At 48.4% G+C, this 17715-nt stretch overlaps 1 protein-coding gene across 1 annotated transcript; it reads left to right on the plus strand.

Annotated features, from left to right (window-relative positions):
• The first annotated feature begins 6751 nt into the window (after nucleotides 1–6751).
• On the plus strand, nucleotides 6752–10224 carry LOC102161977 (ral guanine nucleotide dissociation stimulator-like). Its single transcript, XM_084994166.1, has 5 exons — nucleotides 6752–6919; nucleotides 8001–8194; nucleotides 8813–8872; nucleotides 9041–9234; nucleotides 9498–10224. The coding sequence occupies exons 1-5, from the start codon at nucleotides 6782–6784 to the stop codon at nucleotides 9698–9700; spliced, it is 789 nt and encodes a 262-aa protein (XP_084850292.1). The 5' UTR covers nucleotides 6752–6781; the 3' UTR covers nucleotides 9701–10224.
• Nucleotides 10225–17715: the final 7491 nt, after the last annotated feature.

A 17715-nucleotide genomic window follows, 5' to 3' on the forward strand; every position in this document is an offset into this window, starting at 1 on the left:
TTTAATAGTTTTATGAAAGTAGTGGTATGATTGGTAGTCCTTGAAAATGCACTATTTCTTATAACTATCAGTTATGACCTGATAACCAGATCAGGTCAGGAAAATGTTTTTAGATTTACTGAGCTTTGCCGTTCTTCAGATGTATGCTCTTGGTCCGTTTTTCTCTGTTTTTCCTTAATTTGGGGTATGCTTCATATGTAATTGATTTGAAGTCTTTGTCTTTTCTATCTTGAAAACATGTTCTTCCATCTATCGCTTACCATTACCTCGTTGCTGGTGCCCTTTTTCTTTTGTGGCCTCTGTGCCTCCCGTTCATTTATGGAAACTTGACTATTTTGGAGTTCCAGCTTAGTGCAGTGGATTAAGAATCCAACTGCCATGGCTCCAGTCCCCATGGAAGTGTGGGTTAGAGCCAGGCTCAGTGCAGTGGATTTTAAGAATCAGAGGCAGCTGGGATTCAGGCCCTGGCCCAGGACCTTCAATATGCCAGGAGTGCAGCCATTAAATTGAAAAAGAAAAGCTAACATAAACTTTGTCCCATTGCTTAGCAAGATTGAAATTAGGCAAAGCATGCATTTGACCTAGGAATTGAAGACAAAATTTTAATTTTTTTGGGGGGGAGTATAGTTGATTTACGTTGTGGTAGTTTCTCACACAGCAGATGGTTAAATTTTACCTACATGCAAGTATATACTATGTCATCTTCTTTTCCATTTTGTTTATTACAGGATATTGAATATACTTCCCTGTGCTTTTCAGTAGGACCTTGACTATTTCATATATAGTAACTGGTATCTGCTAATCTCACTCTCCTAATATAACCCTCCCCCACCCCTTTTCCTGGTTGGTCACCATAAATTTGTTTTCAATGCCTGTGAGTCTGTTTCTGTTTCATAAACTAGTTCATTTGTGTCACATCTTCCATTCCTCTTGTAAGGGATAGCAAATGGTATTGGTCTTTGTCTTTCTGACTGACTTGACTCCGCATGGGAATCGCTAGGTCCATCCCTGTTACTTCAAAAGCATTATTTCATGCTTTTTAATGATGGAGTAGTGTTGCATTTTCTTGATACATTCACTTGTGCATGGACAATTAGTTTGCTTCCAGATCTTGGCTATCGTCAGTAGCGCAGCTGTAGACGTTGAGGTGCATGTATCTTTTTCAATTATGCTTTTGTCCTAACATGTGCCCAGAAGTGGGATTGCTAGATCCTCCAGCCTCTCTATTTTTAGTTTTTTGAGGAACCCCCCTGCTGTTTGCCATTGCAGCTGCACCAGTTGACATCCCCACCAACAGGATAGGAGGGTTCCTTTTTCTCCACACCCTCTGCAGCTTTTCTTATGTGTAGACTTTTTGATGACGCCCTTCCTAATTGGTATGAGATGATACCTCATTGTGGTTTTGACTTGCTTTTCTCTAATAATTAACAATGTTGAATATCTTTTCATGTGCCTATTGGCCATATGTACTTTGAAGAGAAAATTGTAAACATTGGAAAGGGAGGAGGAATTTCATATGAAAATCTCCAATAGCCAGTTGGAAAGCAAACACTAGGTTTGAAAGGTTCAACTAAATGCTGGGTTTGGGAAAGGGAAAATACTCTTTTCTTTTATTGGAAAGGGATAAGCCCTGTCAAACGAATAAAAATGTAATTTTAATATGAGTAGAAGAAGAACTATACAAAAACTAATTCTAAAGCTAATGAACATTATCATAGCTATGTACTTGACATTTTAGGCTACATGAATAATTTTCTGAAAAGCAAAATTTATCAGGATAAAATCTGGGGAGTCAGAAACTCTGAAGAGACCACTTTTGTAAAGAATCAGGACAACTGGTCACACCTTCACCTCGGGGTGTCCTGAGGAGCTGACTCCTTTGAGTGCTTGGAAAGCTTTGCCAGTGTTTGACAAGGGTGTCTTCCCCTGGTCCCAGCATCCACGACATTCCCCATGACAAAACTGGGGCCTTGGGTTTCAAACATGCATGCCAAACTTCCAAACAACACCTAGTTTACTTGTTTTATACAAAGTAGTTTGTGTCTCTTAACCCTTTGCCTCTCTCTTGTCCCCCCTTCCCTCTCCAACCTTGTGACTAGGTTGTTCTCTGTGTCTGGGACATTCTCGGTTGTCTTATGTACATTCATGTGGTTTCTGTTTTAGACTCCACTTATCAGTAAATGCTGACCTATTTGTCTTTCTCTGACTGACTTATTTCACTAAGGATAATAACCTCCAGGTCCACCCATATTGTTGCAAATGGAAAAATGTCCTTCTGCTTTATATCCGAGTAGTATTCCTTTGGTGTGTGATTTATATACATATTTAAACTGGGGTTCCTGCTGTAGCCCAGTGGATGAAGAATCTGACTGCAGCAGCTTGCGTCACTGCAGAGGTGCAGGTCCAACCGCTAGCCCAGGGACATCCGCATGCCAATTTGTGTATTTATTTAAATCCCATATGCCAATATATGTATTTATATATGTAGTTACATATATAATTATGTATACACACATGTATTTTATTCCATTCATCTGTTGTGGGACACTTAGATCGCTTCCTTATCTTCCCTCTTGCAAAGATTGCTTCCTTATCTTACCTGTTGCGAGTAATGTCACTTTGAACACTGGGGTGCATGCGTCTTTTCAAATATTTTTCACTTCTTTTGGATATATATCCAGGAGTGGTATTGCTGATCATACGGTAGTTATACTTTCAGTGTTTTGGGGCACCTCCATACTGTCTTCTGTCCTGGCTGTGCCAATATACATTCCCATCAACAGTGTACAGTTGCTCCTTTTTCTCCACATCCTTGCTAGCATTGGCTCTTTGTGGTCTTTTTGATGAGAGCCTTTCTGACAGATGCGGGGTGATGACTCATTGCTGTGTGATTGACATCTCTCTGATGATCGATGATGTTGAGCATCTTTTCTTGGGCTTGTTGTCGATGACTATGTCTTCTTTGGGAAAATGTCTATTCAGAACTTCTCTCCAATTTTAATGACATTAGTTTGTTTGTTGGCCGTTGAGTTGCAGAAGGTCTTTGTATATTTTGGATATTAGTCCCCCACCAGATACATGACTTGCACATATTTTCTTCCAGTTCCAATCTTCCTCTTTTTTTCACTTCATTGATGGCTTCCTGTGCTGTGCAGAAGTTTTTGAGGTTGCTGGAGTACCACTTGTTAATTTCTGTTTCTTTGCTTTTGGAGTCAGAGCCAAAAATATCATTGTCAAGACTGATGTTAAAAGCTTACTACCCATCCTTTTCTAGCAGTTTTATGGTTTCAGGTCCTCTATACAAGAGTTTAATTTGGGAGTTCCCGTCGTGGCGCAGTGGTTAACAAATCCGACTGGGAACCATGAGGTTGCGGGTTTGGTCCCTGCCCTTGCTCAGTGGGTTAACGATCCGGCGTTGCCATGAGCTGTGGTGTAGGTCACAGATGCGGCTCGGATCCTGCGTTGCTGTGGCTCTGGCGTAGGCCAGTGGCTACAGCTCCAATTAGACCCCTAGCCTGGGAGCTTCTGTAGGCCGTGGGAGTGGCCCAAGAAATAGCAAAAAAAAAGACAAAACAAAAACAAAAACAAAAATCCAACAAAAAAGGGTTTGATTTGTTTTGAGTTCATTTGGTATATCATGTAAGATAATGGTCCAGCTTGAATGTCTGTATATAGCTGGTTGTCCATTCTCCCAACACCTATAACTGCAGAGACCATCCTTTCCCCTGGTGTGTATCTTTGGCTTCTTTTAACTTACTTGACCAGATAGGTGTGGGTTTCTTCCTGTTTTCTTTCTATTCTCTTCCATTGGTCTGTGTGTGTGACTTTCAGTCAGTATCATACTGTTTTGATTCATAGAGCTTTGGCTTAATTTCTGCTTCTCTAAATCCCATGTGGAAAACCAGGGGGGTGGCCTGGCCCTGAGCAGCCCTGGGAGCTTCTTCTCTGGGGGTCACCAGGGGGCTCAGAGCCTGCTGGGCTCCCCTACAAACTGAAGGCTGGAGGATTCTTGGTGCTGGGCACTTGAGGTCACCTAGGGTCCAGCTTCCTGCCACGTCCCCCAGCAAGTCCTGGGTCCACCAGAACAGAGTGGAAACTCCCAGAACTATGGAAAGAGCCCTAAGGGAGGGACCCAGAGCCCAGGGACTAGCGACCTCCAACATGGATGTTTAAACCTGAAGGGGGAGTCATCCAGGTAGGGAGCCCAGTGGTGTCAAGGTGTGGGGCCTGAGAAGGCTGGGCAGGGGGTGGTCCTTGGAGGGAGAGAGAGAGGCCAGGGCTGAGGGAGCAGGCCAGGTGGGCTGCTGGCAGGAGGAGGGGCTGGAGATCTGGCTGAGGACTGGGGCTTCTCCCCAAAGTGCCTGTGGAGGACTTCCTGTGTTAGCAGAGTGACAGGAACACATGTGCCTTTTCTGGTTGCCTGGGAGAGGCGAGGGGCACATCTGAGGAGTGTGGAAGTTTCCCAAGGCCAGAGATGGAACCCCAGCCCCAGCCATGGCAGTGCCGGCTCCCTGACCAGCTGTGCCAAGAGCAGGAACACCACAAATGTCTTTTTTTTATATTTCACTATTTTTTAGTAAGTTATCATCGATTTACCGTGTTGTGCAAATTTCTGTTGTAAAGCAAAGGAAACCGGTGATACACATACATGAAAAAACAAAAAGAAATCTCTTTCCCAACTCCATTTCTTGGGTCAGAGGGAGTGAGAAATGAAAGCACGGAGCATGAAGCAGGGGCAGTGCCACTGGAGGGCTGGACTAGGAGAGGGGAGGCACACGCAGAGAGGCGAGGGATGCATTTTGAGGTTGGAAACAGGACCAGGGCATGAGGTGACTGCATGTGGGGATGAAGAAGAAAGAGAGAACAGACAGAGCCAGGGTTCTGGTTGAGCAGGAGGGAGATGGAGCTGCTGCTGCCTTGGATATGGGGGGCGGGGGCGGGGTGGGAAGAGAGTTCCTGGGGCCAATGGAGTCTTAGACCTTTATACTATATATGCAACCCAAATTAAGAAGAAACAAGGACCTCTTCTATAGCACGAGAAACCATATTCAATAATTCATAAATTTATAATGGAAAAGAATCTGAAAATATATGTATGCACAAATGCATCAGTTTGATATGTACCAAAAACGCAGACAACTTAGTAAATCAATTATATTCGAATAAATAATAAAATTAGGGAGTTCCTGTCGTAGCTCAGCGGAAACAAATCCCACTACGAACCATGAGGTTGCAGGTTGGACCCCTGGCCTCACTCAGTGGGTTAGGGATCCAGCGTTGCTGTTAGCTGTGGTGTAGGTCACAGATGCAGGTTGGATCTAGTGTTGCTGTGGCTCTCGTGTAGGCCGGCAGCTGCAACTCCGATTCAGCCCCTAACCTAGGAACCTCCCATGTGCCACAAAAAAAGACAAAAGACAAGAAAAAAAATTGTTAATTAAAAAATAAAATAAAATTAGAAACTTACAAGTGATCAATTCTGATCCGTTTTCCTAAATAAGTCACTAGAGAACTTGCTTACCAAAGCCTTTCTTCTTTCTTTTTTTATTTTTCCGAATTGAGCATGTGAAATTTCCTGGGCCAGGAATCAAACACAGGCCACAACAGCAACCTGTACTGACAAAGCCAGATCCTTAACCTACCTACCCGAGTGTTTCAGTCCAGGCTGAGGATGTTGTTACTGATCTGAAGAAAAATCCCCTTGTTTCTGGTGACATTGACTCTGTTTATGCCGATGTTGGGCCTGGATAAGGGGTCCAGCCGCCTCAGCCTTGGGGACAAGCATTTAAGTTCAGGAACAGGAAGGCAGCAGCACTGAGCTTGTCAAGTTCATCTGGTGAAAGGAGCCTGTCGTCTGCCACCTGTCCTGAAGCCGCTGTGTGTCCAGCCAGAGAAGCCAAGCCTCACAGACCCTGTGCCCCATGAAGGGGACAGTCCCCGCAGGCTGCACTGTGGCTGTGAGCGAGGACAGGGGAGCAGACTGTCTGCGTCCGTCATCCCTGCTCCTGCCACATGTGCCACCTGGTCTGACGTGTCTGTGTCCCTAGGACAAGGCTGGGACCCTGTCAGCAGGTGTGTTGGGAAACTAGAAACCCTACGATCTTAGGAAGCTCTGGCTTCTCCCTCCATGTGTGTGGGGGAGGGTTTTTTCTGACCCAAAGGCAGCGAGCATGGGCACACGCACTCACACATACCCACACACACACTCCTGCACAGGGACATTCAAAAAGAATGTTGGGAAGGGGTCAGAAGAGGAACAGCCATGGGGGAGGTAATAAGAGGAAGCAAAAAGGGGGTGAAGGCACGATCTTCTCGTGACGCCCCTCCCACATGTTCAGGTCTCATGCCACATGTGCCTGAGGACACCCCTAGAAAGAGATGCTGGAATCTGCCCCCCCCAAAACTGTGCAGGTGGTGGTCAGGCAGGCTTTCAGACACAGGGACTCACTCAGGATGGGGACCAGGTGAGAAGGGGAAGTTGAGTCTGGAACCAGGTCTGTCTTCTCAGAGCCACACACAGCCCCTCCCCAGGCACTATGCAGAAGGCAGTGTGGTGTGACTGGGTGACATGGGGACTGCGTGGACAAGGGCTGAGGGTCAGCAGCCCAGAGGGCTGTGTGCTGGGGGCTGTGTGAGGAGACCATGCCGCTGAGGGGACCCAGGAAGTGAGGTCACTTCCTTGGCAATGGACCCCAACAGAATTGGAACCCCGTTACCAGGCGCCCACATTCTAGAGCCAGCCCCACAGCCAGCTCACTTGGCTGGAGGCAGTTGAGGGAGAAAGATGTTCTCCTGCTGCGTCCCGACTCCCCGGGGCTTCTGCTCCAGGAAACCCTGGAGGGAGAGGATTTTCAGATTCTGTCGCCACTGGTTCAAACCTCAACCCCGATGCCACTGGTCCTTTAGGAGGAAGTCCCCGAAGGTAACCACTGGTGGCCTGGGGCAGGCTAGTGAGCCTTCCCCACCTACCCTCATCCCCCTGTGTGTGGGGGAGATGAAGGGGACCATCTAGGCAGGAGCAGGAGGGCAGGCCCTTGGCAAACTGCTGACCTGTCGTGGTCACAAACCAGCTCAGAGCTGGCAGCAGGAAGGAGGAGCCTGAGGTGTGTCTTGTCCGTGCCTGTGGATCCCAGGCCCTCAGGGGCTGGGCTTTTCTCCATCCCTGGGGGAGGTCTGTGCAGAGAGTGGTGAATGAGTGTCTGCGGGTGGTGTCTGGTGTCTCTGAGAGCAGCGAGGACAGCAGGCAGGGCTCTGAGGCTGCTGCCTGCCTGCCTGCCTGCCAGGCACTGTGTTCCCAGGGCCCCACACAACAGAGGGGACAAGAGCCAGTCCCTGGAGCCACCTGCTCCATCTCCCTGTAGGAGGGGCAGGTCCCGCCACCACTGCCAGCGCCCAGGCCAGGCTCAGGGTGAGCCCTGGGGAGACTCCACCCCAGGAGGCCTGGGTCCCAGAGCCACCCTGCTCCTCCCCGGGGCTCCCTCCCAGGGTCATGCTCCCAGAGGAACCTGGGCCCCATCTCCCCTCCCTCCCATCCTCATGTCCCAGACCCTGCCCTGTCCACATGCAAAGTCACTGTCCCCACATTTGTGGCATCTCAGAAAGAGACACTGATCAGTTTTCCATCATGTACACCCACAGTGCTTCTCCAGGTTTTTTCTACGGATTCTCCTGTTCTGACTCCATCCCCAGGTGTGCACGTGGGCCTGACAGTCCTGAGCCCTCTCCCTCTGGGATCAGCCTCTGTGTTCTCATCTCTAGAATGGGAGTGTGGATCAGAGTCTCAGGGCTGATGCAGTGCCTACAGGGCGGAGCCGTCAGGACTGTGCTCCACATTGAATCATCTCCCACCGCCAGTTCTGCTGGGGATGCCACAACCTTTATGCTGCTGAGGACTCTCAGGCCACTAGTTCCCGAGGCTGGGGATTCGATCTGAGCTCCGGCCTGTGCGTTCTGGTGTCCACAGTGCTGCCTCTGACCGACGTCTCTGCTCTGTTCCACCCCAGGGGGAAGATGTGACCCCAGTGGGCAGGCGTGGGACCTGCATGGTGGGGAGTGTCCAGGGAGGCCGGCTGGACAAGCTGGTGGCACAGCTGGTGCCCACCTTGCTGAGCGGTGACCGCTCCTTCCTCCTCACCTTCCTGGGCACCTACATGGCTTCTGCCACCACCCAGCAGGTGCTGGACCTTCTGTTCCTAAGGTGAGTGCCCTACCCCTCGTGGCACATGGGTGGCTGGGCCACCTCCCAGCTGTTGAGATGTGGGAAGGTCACCACACCTCTCTGAGCCTGAGTGTGCCCTCTGCTCACCCGGGTAAAGAGAGGACCAGCCCCCTGGGGTGATGGAGGGACTGAGCGGGTCCATCATGGCAGGTGCTTCTGGGGAGCTGGCCCTGGGGGAAGGCTGCTGAGGGGCTGCTCTCTATCTTCCTCCTTCCCTTGAGGAAGCCTCTGCCTCATTTGGGACTGTGCCTGTGACCTTGGGCTGAACTGTGTCCCATTGGAAAGGTGCTGGGGGGTTCCCTGGGGGCTTCCCTGTCCTGGGGGAGTGAGAACAGGGATCTCTGGAGACCAGCCGTGGGGCCCAGGCTGCTCAGATCTGCGTCATGGGGCTGGTTGGGCTTCTTCCTTCTGCAAATATCTGGGACGGTCCCCTAGGCACAGGCACTTCTCAAAACAAACAGCATCTCATGCATCAGGCAGACCACGGTCCTGCCCTCCGCGGCCTCCCTGCTCCCGGGGGTCACCCTGTCACACCAGCCATCACATCCAGGTGAGTCCTCAGTACAGCCCAGCTGACACCTTCCTGGCCTCCTCTAGGTACGGCTGCATCCTCCCCTACGCTGAGGAGGACGGCGGGCCCCTGCACCAGCTCAGAATGTGAGTGGCTTTGGATCCCAGGGGGAGGGGCTCTCTGCTCCAGAGAACAGCGGGGAGGTGTGGGGCCTGGGGATGGGAGGGGCTGCCAGGAGCCCGGGTCCCACACGGGGCAGGGTGGAAGGCAAGGCCGGGCCCTGACTCTGCTGCCCCCCTCCCGACCACTCCTAGGGCCATGACCTCCATCCTGGGCACCTGGCTGGACCAGTATCCTGAGGATTTCCACCAGCCTCCCGAATTTCCCTGCCTGAAGATGCTCTTGGCTTACCTGGAGCTCAGCATGCCTGGCTCAGCCCTGGAGCACAGTGCCCGCCTTCTCCTGGCACAGCTGGAGCATCTGGAGCCCATGGAGGCAGAGGGTGACGGTGAGGGGTCCTCGGGGTGGGTGATGGGCGAGTGGGGAGGGGACGGGGCTGGGCCTCACAGAGCAGAGCCTCCTGAGGCTGGAATTGGGCAGGAGCCATGAGGAGGCTCAGATCACTCTTCCCCTGGACTGCAGCCTGGGAAGACTTCCTGGGGGTGGCACCTTGGCCTGAGACTTCGCTGAATGGCAGGGAGGAATTTCCTGTTTTGGAAGGCATGCGGTAAGGCAGTCCTATTGAGGATATTTTCTCTTCTTGAACTACAGGACCAGCTCCAGAGCAAGCTCTAGAAACACCTGGAGACCCAGAGCCAGCTACAGCTCTCGTGCCAGCTGCAGCTCCACAGCCCCAGCAAATTCAAACCATAGCGCTTATTCACGTTCAAGCTTTAGGTGAAGGGGACATGCCAGCTCCAGTGCCAGAGCCAGAGCCTGCTCATGTCCTAGCTGTCATTTCAGCTCAGAGCTAAGAAACCACTTTCTCAGCCTCCACTTCTAAATCCGCATGAGGTCCAGCAAGCTCTGCTCCAAATGTCAAAGCCTGAATCACCCCGGAAACCTGTCCCAGTGCTTCCCCTCCAACCTCAGCCCATTTTCCCTCCAACCTCAGCTCCAGAGCTGAAGCCTCAGCAAGGGCACTGCCCCTGCTCTGAGCCCATCAGGCTTGGGCCCCTGCTGTGGCCTGGAATGTCCTCCAGCTCCAGGTCTAGGTCTAGAGACCACGGCAGACCCCGTTCTTCCAGTTACTCCAGGGCTGGAGCCAGCTCCTCCCCTAATATCCCTGGAGCTGGACCAGGTCAGCAAGAGCCATGAGCACCGGCTCCTGTGGTGCCTTCAGGGCCAGAGGACGAGCTGCCCCAGTGCCAGCAGCAGCTCTGGAGCCTCCCTTCCCTCCCCCGTAAGTCCATATTCTCACATTTGGTTCTTCACTGTATATAGCGAATTATTTACTCTAGGATATAGATCTCACTTGAAATAAAATTGAATATTTTGATCATTGAAATTGTACATGTGAGTGACATGAAGGACACTCGCCGTGTTACATGACCCCTCTGTCATCTCTGTTTCAGATCACTTGCATCAAGGGCAGCTCTATCTGTGTTAGTCACTAAACCCGCGACCTTCGGCGTGGGACCCTCCAGTATTCCTGATTTATTTATTTTTAAATTTGTGCTATAGTTGATTAATACTATTTTGTCAATTGCTGCTGTACAGCAAAGGGACCCAGTCATCCATATACACATATATATACATTCTTTTTCTCCTCTCAGTATTGCTTATGTGTCTATGCATTTATCAATTCCTGTTTTTTCTTAACAGTGCTAACATAACCGTTGGCATCTTGTGTCTGGCTAGGTCATGTATGAAGAGACTGATTTTCTTTTCTTTTTTTTTTTTTTTTTTGGTTTCAAAAACAACATTGAAAATTTTAAGCAATGGACCACGATAATGTGAGAAAAAGAATTTATAAGTGTATGTGTAACAGGGTCACCATGTTGAACATTAGAGAAAAAATGAAAGCTGAAATAAAATATTCAGCCATAATAGTTATAAAATATCTTGTAAGAAAAAAAAAGTTTTTAAGCAATAGAGTTCCCGTTGTGACTCAGTGGTAATGAACCCAACATGCGTCCATGAGGATTCTGGTTTGCTCCCTGGCCTCACTCAGAGGGTTAAGGATCCAGCCTTGCTGGGGCTGTGGTGTACTCTGGCAGCTGCAGCTCCTGGATGGGAACTTCCATATGCCACAGGAGCTGCCCAAACAAACAAACAAACAAACATAAATATTTTAAGGCAGAGCTTGGAGTCAGAGGCACAGCCTTGGTTGTGTTTGATCCAGGGAACAATCTGAGAGACAGAAGCAGGACCCCCTGAGCCCCTGTGAGCAGAAGGAGTCTCACGTTATCAGGCACTCAAGGAAACTGCAGGAAGGTCAGAGCCTAGGGCCCGGGGGCTTTGCAGCTGAGCCCCTCCCCACCCCCACCTCAGGCTCCCCCAGCAGTGACCCACCGCCCTGCCCCCGGTCCAGCGCCAGGGCTGACATCCCTGCCCCTCACCCTCTGCAGAGGGGGAGCTCGGGCTTTGGTCCAAAACCACAAATGGAGAGGACAGAGGTTCTACCCGGTCTATGAAGGTGAGGCCAGGGGGAGTCCATGGTTGGAGGCTGCTGGGAGCGGCCAGGGTCAGCATCTCCTCTCTGCCCAGAGCTGGAGGCCCCGATACAGAGAACCTAAGTCCTTGCAGGGAGGGAATTCTGAGCTCTCCTGGAGAGGGAAAGACAGAAGCCCCTGATCCCTTGGGAGCAGACAAAGCAGAGGTCAGAGGACTGAGGGGAGGGCTGCCTGGCTACCTGAGGCAGCCTGTGATGGTTGGGGGCACAGGATCTGTGTGGTATGTAGGGCGTGGCCAGGACTCATGGCATCACCGTCTCTCTGCAAAACCAAATTTCCCTCCAGAGAAAGCCTTCCGTAGAAACCATCCCTTGTCCACCTGGAGGCTGTGGGAGCCAGCGATGCTGTCCAGCTCCCAAGCAGGGGGAAGGGTTGGGGTCGGGGTGTCCCACCGAGGTCAGAGCAGCTCAGGTGGGTTGAGGTGGCCAGGGGAGGGCACTGTGATTGGACCCCACATTTGTCCCCTGAAGCGGAGGACACACATGAACGCAAGGTGTTCAGGTCTCATCACTCAGAATACTCAGTGACCACAGCAGGGACTGTGGCTGCAGGTCTTGTCCAGTGACAGGGCTGGTCTGAGTGTGGTGGCATGGACCCCAGGACTCAGAGCCAGCCTAGGTCACCCCCTCCTCGACCCCCAGGGGAAGAAATGCTTTCTGGGGGAACAATCGAGTCTGAGGAGCTGGGCTTGCGAGGCAGAGAGGGCAGAGCAGATGGAGCAGGAGGTGGTGGCAGCAGGGTGCTCACAGCGGGGACCCCACCTGCACTTAGAGCCTGGGCTCTGGAGTTCTGCAGTGGCCTCGGCTCTGGTCACGGGTCATGTCACTGAATCTGCAGAGCATGTCCACAAGGTAATGGAAATACTGCCCCCGTTTACTGCTGAGGAGATGGTAACCATAATCCAGCCATGCCAACTCCATGCGGTCGGATGTATTATCGACTTCAAATGGATCAAGAAAAAGATCCTTTGAAGAGTTTGGACATCTGATATTTCACCTAGATCCGTTGAACGAGTGCACATAATTGTTACTGAGGAAATCTTAGTAATCTTTATCTGCTACTGGAGGGCTTTAATCATTAATTTGTGATGGGGAAAGGAAACCTGCCAATTTTCATGAAAAACTGATCCCTAAGACACACTTGCCATTACTTAGAAAGAAAGATGGGTAAACTTTCATTCACTGTGGTACATTTTCAAAGCAGGGACAAGGAAATGAAATGACTCATTGAGGATTCCTCTGGAAACTATTTTCTCAATGCCTCTCTTCACAGACTGGTATGATGCTGACTGCAATGATGATGAAGTTGAGAATAAGAAAATACTGAGGAATCCAAGTTCTCTGAGGCCAAATGATTGGGTCCGAAGAGCAGGCTTAGACTGGAGGGTTCAGTTACCAAGACAAAATAGATTTTGTTATTTTCAATGTACCCGGTTGATGGCTTATTTAAGTTGTTCCTAGAGCTCAGGTGATTGTGTGCATATTAGCGTAGGCTGAATTAGTTCTGCCCACTGCCCAGATGTCAGCACCTCTCCCTCTGCAGCCCCCACATCACGGCACTGGGTGGGAGGGTGGGAGCTCACTTTGGGGAGCCTCAGTTCTTCACCTGCTCAGTCAGGAACCCAGAGTCCTCCCATCCTGCGCCTCCTCCGGGCCTAGGACTCATCCCCATCTGCCTCCATCAGCACAAGGAACAGGCACCTGGAGAGACGCATGGGGGAGGTTACACTGGGCCAGGTCTGGAAGGACACACGTCCCTTCCTCTCCTGCTTTGCATTGACCTGTGGCTACAAAGGAGGCTGGAACATCCCCCAGCTCTGCCCCAAGAAGGCAACAGATTTCTATGGAAAATCGACATTGTCAGCAAAGAGCAAGTAATTCATTTCTAGCTATTGTGTTTTCAGATGCATACTGAGTATTTACTATAGGAGAAGCACTGTGCTGAGACCAGCCTGAGAACTCATTAACAGCAAGTCTGTGAAAGTGAAATTGTTAACATTGGCTTCTTAGGCTGACAGAACCCTGGGACCTAGCTGCACTCATGCCATTTCTCAATTGGCCACAGGAGGGCGGTGTTTACCCGCTTCTGACAAACACAGCCCCATTCAAAATCGACCACCTCCTGAGGGAGCCTTCACCAGAAAGTGTTTCAGAAACATCCTGGATTGATTTCATCTGTGTTCATTCACTTCTCTTCCTCAAACTCATCTTGAAGTTAGTGAAAATGCACTACAAATAACAAACAGAAGGTGAACCACTGCCTGGAGAGTGTCCCTGTGGCTTATCAACAGGGAAAATGAGGTGTCCAACCCACCATCTGTGCCCATCTCTGTCCCCTCCTCTCTCCCTCCAACCATCTAGAAACATCTCTGTATGTAAAACAGCTTTTGACAATCTGTGTAAAGTAGTCGAGATATTTTCTATCTTGTTTGGCTTTTTGTGATAGGAATTTGGGTGGCGTGTGGTCTGCCCACTAAGGCAGTGGGAAATTCCATGGCACCCTAGGAAACAATTGAAGGTGGGCTCTAGGTCTCAGTGGGAGACCGTAAAGGGTGAGCTCTCTTGCTCACCACAGCCAAGGTCAGGGCCATACTCTCTCCATCCCCAGTGCCCTGATTTCCCTGGGGACCCTGGGCTAAAATCCTGTCTCTCCTGCAGGAGGATCGGGGTCAGGCTAATGAACAATGGTTGTGATCACTGCAGAAGTGAGATGAGGTTGTGCATTTTCAATTCTCAGCTTTATGTCTCTGTTTCATTTGTGATTTCACTTTTATAAATGGTGTTTGCAAGGGTCCAGCCTCATCCCTCCACAAGTGGATGTCACGTTCTCCCAGACCCTTTAGTGGACAAGCCTGGCTTTCCCCCTGGAATGATCTTGCCACTCCTGTCAACACTCACTAGACCTTCCATGTGAGGGTGTGTTTCTGGGCTCTGGATTCACCACATTGATGTGCAATTCTGTTTTTATGCCAGTGCCCAACTGTCTTGATTGGTCCTTTGCAGTAAGTTTGGAAATCAGGAAGTGTGCCTCCTCCCACGATGTTTTTCTCCCTGAGAGTGTTTGTTTCTGGGCGGGGGGGGGGTGGGAGGGGTCTATCCTGTGTAACGTGAATGTTAAGAGGTGCTTTTCCATGTAGGCTGGGGATTGCCTAGGGATTGCAGTGGGATTGTAAATTACAATGTGAAGTATTGAGGTTTTAGCAGTGAGAAGTCTTCCAATCCATGAAATTGGTATGTGTGTCTTTTAATCTCACAAGGTTTCTCAGTTTTCACGGTACGAGTCTTTGCCTCCTTTGTTAAGTTTTTTACTAAGCAGTTCATTGATTGCTTTTCTTTCTGGTGCCATTGTAAATAAAATTGTGTTCTTCATGTCTTGTTCAGTTGGATCTGATTGGTGTACAGAAAGGCAAAGGATTGTTCACGTTGCCTGTATCTGGTTACTACTTTTCTGAATTCATTGGTTAGTTCTAACATTCTTTTGGAGCATTCCTTAGGATTTCTCCATATGAGATCCTCTCCTGTGTGGACAAAACTAATTCTACTTCCTCCTTTCACATTAGGGTGTAAGTGATTTGTGCATTGATGGGGGGATTGATGGATGGATCTTTCGTACCTGCTGTGGGGCTAAAGCTATCCGTACTATGTTGCATTGGTGTGCTACAACCCTGCATTCTTACATGCTACCTGATCTCAGAAGATGCGTTTTTTTTTCTCTTACCATTTAGTGTAGTGTTCACTGTCAGTGATGGCATTGTAATTTCCTCCAAACCTAGTGTGTTGAGTGATTTAAATTCCGAAACGGTGTTGGATTTTTCCCATTGCTTTTTCTGCATCAGTTGAGATGATCATGTTTTTCCCCTTCATCCTGTTAATTGGAACATTACGCTGATATGTTTCCTAGGTTGAAGCATTCCTATGGCTCTTCTTTTAAAATTTCGCATTCAGTCCTTACACCCCACCCACCTACAGTCTCTGTCTGGCAACACCCATCTGTTCTCCAAACCTATGAGCTTGGACTTTTAAGGTTCCATGTGTAAGTGAGCTCATGACCTTCAGTCTGAGTTATTCCACTTAGCCTAATGCCCTCAAGGTCCTTCTATATCGTCACATGGCAAGATGTCATTCTTTTGTTTGCCTGAATAATATTCCATTGCATAACCACAGCACAATTTCTTTTGTAATTTTTAAGTTAAACTTTATATGTGTGAGTGTGTATGAATATATAGATTTTCTTATTCAGATTCCTTCCCCATGTAGGTTATTACAGAATATTGCAGAGCTTTCTTTATGCTCTATCTAGTTTATATACAGCAAGGTATACATATTAATCCAAAATGCCCATCCATCCTTTCCCACTCCCTTTCCCCTTTGCTAACCATAAATCCATTTTCACCGTCTGTGATTCCATTATTGTTGTGCAAATAAGTTCATTTTGATCATTTCTCTTTACATTGTACATATCAGTGATATGATATGATATTTCTCTTTCTCTGACTTCACTTGGTATGGTCATCTCTAGGTCCATCCATGTAGCTGAAAATGGCATGATTTCACTTGCAAGGCTGAGTAATATTCCATTGCAGGTATGTACCACATCTTCTTGATCCATTCCTCCCTTGGTTAATATTCAGGTGGCTTTCATGTCATGGCTATTGTAAAGAGTCCTGCCATGAAAATTGGGGTGCATATATCTTTTTGAATTATGGCTTTCTCCAAATAGATGCCCACTAGGGGAACTGCTGGGTCATATGTTAGTTGTATTGTGAGTTTTGTAAGGAACCTCCATACGGCTCTCCATAGTGGCTGTACCAACTTTCTTTCCCACCAACAGTCTAGGAGGGTTCCCTTTTCTCCACATCCTCTCCGGCACTTGATAATTGCAGACTTTTTAACAAGGGCCATTCTGACTGGTGCAGGGTGGTCCCTAATTACAGTTTTGATTTGCGTTTCTCTCCTAATTAGTGATGTTGAGCATCTTTTCACAGAACTGTTGGTCACCTGTATATCTTCTTCAGAAAACTGTTTCTTAGGATCTGCCCATTTTTCAATCAGAATGCTTGTTTGCTATTAAATTGTATGACTTCTTGATAGGGATATTAGCCAGTTATGAGATACACGATTTGTAAATATTTTCTTCCATTCGCAGGGGGGCTTTTCAGTGTCTTGATTGTTTCCTTTGCTGTGCAGGAGCTTTTGCGTTTGAGTAGTCTGCCTTGTTTCTTTTTGGTTTTGTTTCCTTTGGTGTTGGAGTCAGATCCAAATGAATCGTCACCAGGACTGAGGTCAAGGAACTTACGGCCAGTTTTTTTTGTAGGAACCGCACGGTTTCAGGTCTTACATTCAAGGGTTTAATCATTTCTGAGTTAAGATTTATGTATGTGCAAGATAGTGGTCCAGTTTCATTCCTTTGCAGGTGGCTGTCCATTTTCCCCATCACCATTTACTGAAGATGTTGTGCTCTCCCCGTTGTATATTCTTAGCCACTTGTCATCAAGTAATTGACTGTATTTGCATGGGTTTCTTTCTGGGCTCTATATCCTGTGGCATTCAACTATGCATTTGTTTTTAGGCCAGTTTTGTACTGTTTTGACTACTCTAGCTTTGTAATTTAGTTTGAAATGATAGGCCTCCAGCTTTGTTTTTCCTCATGATGGCTTTGCCTTGGGGTGTTTTTTGTGGATGCATGCAAATTTTAGGATTACTTGTTCTATTTCTCTAAGGAAGAGTCCTACAATTCCATTGTTTTGCATTTAATATTCAATAACATTTCCCACTAAAAGAAACCAAGGCTTCTTGGACAACGACTGACTCTAGGACTGGGAGGAAGTGTACAAGAAGGGTTTGAAACATCTTGCGAAGCCAGATCTCAAAGAGGCATTCAGACTATGAGGATCACTTCCAAACGACTGAATTGTCAAACTGAAGTGCTTCCAACTGGTGAAAAATGCGACAATTAGACCATCAGCAAATTAAATAATTGCAGTCAAGTGAAAACCACCAAATATGTTTTAATCCTTGATTTTATAGGGTGTTTGTTTAATTCATTGTCTCTGGAGGATGACAGGGTGGCAGTTCATCTCTGCATAATGGAGAGATGAATGAACCTGCCTTTCCTCTGTGAACTGTTCTACTGGGTGACCAAACAGAAGATGAAGGAAAGTGTGTTTTGGTAAAATTCATCCAGCTGATGCTCCAAAAAGAAATGATGGAATTAGAATATCATCGTTTTCGCTCTCAAATGCATCAATGAACAGAAGGCTTGAGTGTCATCTGTCCTGACACCTCAAAAAAAGACAAACAACCTGACGTGTGTGT

The sequence above is a fragment of the Sus scrofa genome, chromosome 14 (genome assembly GCF_054392235.1).
Source record: "Sus scrofa isolate SSC_HxYL_T2T_F1_AM1 chromosome 14, Sscrofa_HxYL_maternal_Yorkshire_Landrace_v2.0, whole genome shotgun sequence".
NCBI lineage: Eukaryota > Metazoa > Chordata > Mammalia > Artiodactyla > Suidae > Sus > Sus scrofa.

Coding starts and splice junctions, on each gene's coding strand:
- LOC102161977 (XM_084994166.1), top strand. CDS start 6,782: ATGTTCTCCTGCTGCGTCCCGACTCCCCGGGGCTTCTGCTCCAGGAAA. Junction 8,195..8,812: donor CTGGACCTTCTGTTCCTAAG/GTGAGTGCCCTA, acceptor GGCCTCCTCTAG/GTACGGCTGCATCCTCCCCT. Junction 8,873..9,040: donor CCCCTGCACCAGCTCAGAAT/GTGAGTGGCTTT, acceptor GACCACTCCTAG/GGCCATGACCTCCATCCTGG.